Here is a 4946-nt window from a genome sequence, read left to right as displayed (position 1 = left end):
ACTCAGTGGGGGCTGGGCTACCCGGCCCCAATAATGTTTCGCCAATATGTGTATATATAATTATAAATGTGTGTGTATATATATATTATTGTTAATTTAAAGTTAAAAAATAAGTGCGTAAATACAAATGTGTTTACTCATGTATTATATTATATTTATACTTATCTTTTTTTTTAATCTAAAGATAAAACAGAAAATTAAAAATAAGAGGAAAATGGGTAGATTGCCAAAATCGTCCATGAGTTAACGATATATTTTAACTTAGTTAGTGATTTGGATGGAAAAAACAACAAAAATAAAACCTTAGGGACTCAGATATTAAAAATTTCATTTTTGAATTGAAGTGACAAAAGTAACCTAAACTCAGAGGCCATTTTGACAATTTATTTACTCATTATAATACCTTGAAAAGGATAATATATCTATAAAAGGAAAAGAAAATACGATAATACCCCAAATACAATCCAAAAATTGAACCGTCAAAAATACATACCAAAAGTCACAAAGTAAAACTCTCTTTACCGTGGTTTAACTTTTTATATTTTTCCGGTCACAAACCACCGTCACCGCCACCGTCATCGGCATCTTTCTCAGGTAATCCGTCACCAATCTTCCGTTCGTTAGGGTTTCAGTTTCATCTATCGATTCGTTTGCATGCGATTACATACTTTTTATCGTCAAAATTTGTGCTCAATCAAACTTATTATATTTAATCGAGTTTCCGAACGAATTTTTTGTGTTTGTTAGGGATAATTCGAGTTTAATTTCAACTTGTAGTTAGCTAATTAGCCGAAGATTCGATCGTTTATGCTCTCGTACCCTAGGGCTTTATAATCGATTGTGATATTGTAATATTATTCATTAAAGCGGCATGTGTAGGCAATGTTATTGTGAATTTAAGCAATTTTAAGTTGATTGATTTGAAGCGTGTGTTTAGGTTTATGTTAATTTTGCTATGTAAGGTGGATCTGGATGAAAATTGGAGGTTGTGTTGATTTTCCCCAATTTTTTATGATTATTTGTGATCCTGATATTAATAATTTGTTTGAATTTGAATTTGTTATTCCGTCAGATTGAAGGAGAGCGCAGTTCGTAGGATTTAGCTAGGTCATGAAAATTTCAACATTCTCTTGACATATTAGTATGAATATGGAGTCACAAGTTTCGTGTCGTGAGGCATCGGATGTGCCGGAAACTGTGTTTATTAAGGACGTGATCACATCTGAGACACATCATGTTGCGCCTAATCCGCCAGGTACGTATTCGGAGATTTAATGGTTAAATTTATGTATGCACCGAGCTTCCTAGTTGATAGTTGATACTAACATGGTTTGTAACTGAATTCAGCGAAGAAACAAACACGACAATGGGCTGCTTGGACGCGTCAGGAAGAAGAAAGTTTCTTCAATGCTTTGCGTCAAGTTGGCAAGGTAAGTTTCAAATGGATGCATATGTTGCTTAATTTTATCTTAATATAACTTAATAATACGTTATGCTGGGAATTGTTTTATGTGATGCAGAATTTTGAGAAAATAACTTCTCGTGTTCAGAGTAAAAACAAGGACCAAGTTAGACACTATTATTATCGTCTTGTGAGGCGTATGAATAAGTTGCTTGGCCCGGAACTTTCTCTTGATGCCAAAAACTCCAAAGATACCAATGCTGCCATGCTTCGATGGTAAATAAACACATATCGTAATATATGTAGGTTTGTGTCTCGCAAATCTTGCGTATCTAATTGTTTCTTGTGCAGGTGGTCATTACTTGAAAAGTATAGCTGTAAAGCCTCAAAGCTTCACTTGAAGCCTCGAAGATTCAAACATTTTTTGGAGAGCTTGGTTAGTTGATTCTCAATGTTCATTTTTTTGGTATTTGGTTTTGGATGTTAAATACTGACGACTTTATTATTCTCTGCCATGAAGGAACATCAATTATTGAAAGACCGTAAGAAGAATATCAAAAAACGACTCGTTCAGGGGGAAAACGGTTCGATAAATTCATCACAAGGTGTCTCAAATCAGAACAATAGCAAAGGAGACTCGTCTCCTGTTAAACAAGCCAGACAGAAGAAAAGATCAGGTGATTATATTATTATTTGTTACTTTGTTTTCGTTATTTGTTTACACACATGTATGTATTATACATTGACAAACTTTTGTTTTTTTCTTTAAAAGGTGGTTCATCCACAGCTGCTTATAGAAAGTGGGAAAAGGCTGCGATAGCTGGAGTGTCGTTAGTAGCCGATGCTGCTGCACATTTGGAGCAGACAGCTTTGGATAAATTAGTTGACGGTGTACAGTTTATGCAGGGTGAGTTTCCACTTTCCAAGGTTACGAACGCTCGCAATATTGTTTTTTTTATCGTCTCTAATCTGAAACATCTGGTCTGCCATCAGGAGACGATGCTGTGAGACGAGATATTCCCCCAGTACCACATTTTCATCAAACTATGTTTCCCACCAACACCGTACAACCTTTGACAAAACTAAAACTTCAGCTCTTCCCAATTAACGAAAGCATACGCAGAGCGTTGGAAATGGTATGAACATAGTAACCATGTTTTTAAAAAGAAAAAATGTTTGTGAAACTGAAACTGAATCTGATTGTGATCTTATTTCAGGACAATCACAACCCACATTTGGAGCTCACGTTAAGTTGTCGGAAGAAAATATCATCGGTTTTGGAACATATAAATCGTAAATGGGGAAGCTGTAGCATAGCATCTGGAGAATTAATGCTTCTGCCTTACCATGCTCCGAGTTTAAATCCCGTGATCTGTCAGAAGTGGACTCAAGATTCAGTTTTAAGTGCGGCAGACGTATATGCTGCAATTGGAAGCCCTCCTGTTTTCCGTTTAAGGTTTTGATCCTTGTACATATATTATCCTAGGTTTTTTTTACGTGTGTATGCTACAAGAATTTCTCATGCGTTGTAACATGTTTTCGAGAAGGTATGGATGGTTTACAACGCCAAATCAAGAACCTCAACCGGTTTCGGCTGCTCAAAGATTCAACATGAACAGTGTAGAGGTTCACATCTTCGCTCTAATTTTCTGAAACTTGTATCGAACTTATAAACTTTATTGATATCGGTGACTGATACTGGTTGCAGGAGAAGGGATCTCAAAAGAATGCAGGTGCTGTGTCGGTATTCGAATGGGCAGACAGCCTTACAAACACGAGTATCAGTGATCTGCTTTCAGATGTAAATAATAATAATATAAATAGTAACAATAATATTAATAATAATAGTAATAGTAAAAAGCATGCCAACGCCAGCATTGGGTCTCTGGGCTCTCAGTGTTCATTTAGCTGTGATTCCTTTGATGCTGCTATTGCCGCTCACATAGGTAAAACTATTGGCAATAATAACGGTGTCGAGCCCACTGTCGTATCCTCTTCCATCTGGGATGCTGAAGAAACATGTGATGCATTCACATTCCGTAAAAACAACGATCTTTTTGACAAACACGACACTTCTGCTATGAGTCTTGTTCCATCAACCTCTGCCGTTGAGGTTTGAATATTAGTTTGTAGTTTACTAATTCTTGTATACATGTTGCCAAACACATCTTGATGTTCTGAACTTTATTCCGTGCAGAAACTACCTGATGCAGAGGAGCCTGTGCAGGATTGTCATGCAGAAGTAGACGCCATGGATGAGTGTCCATCTGATGTTAATCCCAAGGATGATTCTGCAAAAGATTTACATGCTCTTACTGATATATACTGGGTACGTATACAATCGTTATTCTAAACATTGGTTTATGTTTACATTCTAATGGTTGATAATTTTTATTTGATTCACTGCAGCCCGACTCTTTGGGACCTTTAGAAGTGGATGTGCCTCCCTGTAGATACCAAAGCAATGACCTTATATTGAGCGAGAGTCTTGGCGGGTTGACTCGTATTCTAACGAGCAGCCTCGATGCCTTTTTCTTTGGAGTGGAGCAGAGAGTAGGAGATCGGGAATCTACACCTGTTAATATAGTACCCTAACACCGACACCTGAGACCTTACCACACAGCTCTTTTAGGTACAGCTTTTACTGCATCGGGTAAGAGTTGTTAAAGCGTGGTTGTTGTGGTTTTGATCTATCTTTTGGTTTCTGGACAGTTTTACATGTAAAGTAGTTCACTAATGACTTGTTAATGATCCTTTTGTTATATATTGTGTGCTTGGCTAGTTGGCTCCAACAGCTAAATTTCGAATAACTGAGGCAAAATACACTTAACATTTATGTCACTTTGTATATTTGAGTTGTGCATTATTATCGTTGCTCGCTAGCTCCACCATTGCGTTGCTAATCAGCGAGACTGGGTAAATGCAGCCGACGCTGTGCTAGTAACCTTATCGGGGTTAAGGTAGAAATGTTTATCTAAGATCTCTTGCTAAGAGAGAATTCAGACGTACACCACAGTTTTGTTTTGTTTATTATTTGAACAAACTACATGATACTTTTAGATAGTGTTCGTTTCATGGATTGAAATGGAATTGGAATGGGAATTCGTGCAGAAATTGAAATTTGATTTGTAATTTAGGTGTTTGTTTTGCAAAATGTAATGAAATTTAGATGGAATTGGAATATAGATTCTCTTCCTTATGTTATTCAATTCCAATTTATTTTTTTGTTAAATCAACAAGATAAGAAGTGAAATCAACATTCTAATTCCATCCGGACTTCATTCAATTCTGTGAAACGAACACTACCTTAGTTGTCATCAAATCATCCCAAATCACATCCGAATTTTGAAACCACCAAATGATAGCATAGTTTCCTCACATTTTGATATTACATGTCTGGCCTAAACATATAGGGGTTTTAACGAGCTCAGGTGGTTTAGAACACATCGAGTCGGTAAATTATATAAGCTTGTATTCACAGATATACATTTTGAGTTGATTCATAACATTGTGGTTGAAGTTAATACTTTATTACTGAGTCATA

General features: G+C 36.4%; 1 protein-coding gene across 1 annotated transcript; it reads left to right on the top strand.

The window, feature by feature from the left end:
* The first annotated feature begins 448 nt into the window (after nucleotides 1-448).
* LOC110925392 (TSL-kinase interacting protein 1) lies at nucleotides 449-4268 on the top strand. The gene is made up of 13 exons (XM_022169351.2): nucleotides 449-594; nucleotides 1073-1255; nucleotides 1348-1430; nucleotides 1521-1678; nucleotides 1754-1838; nucleotides 1923-2079; nucleotides 2175-2309; nucleotides 2396-2538; nucleotides 2620-2858; nucleotides 2950-3028; nucleotides 3111-3515; nucleotides 3600-3731; nucleotides 3812-4268. Exons 2-13 carry the CDS (start codon nucleotides 1144-1146, stop codon nucleotides 3995-3997), a joined length of 1914 nt encoding a protein of 637 aa, XP_022025043.1. The 5' UTR covers nucleotides 449-594; nucleotides 1073-1143; the 3' UTR covers nucleotides 3998-4268.
* Nucleotides 4269-4946: the final 678 nt, after the last annotated feature.

Source organism: Helianthus annuus, chromosome 7 (genome assembly GCF_002127325.2).
Source record: "Helianthus annuus cultivar XRQ/B chromosome 7, HanXRQr2.0-SUNRISE, whole genome shotgun sequence".
NCBI lineage: Eukaryota > Viridiplantae > Streptophyta > Magnoliopsida > Asterales > Asteraceae > Helianthus > Helianthus annuus.
This window is presented reverse-complemented; position numbering and strand designations above follow the sequence as displayed.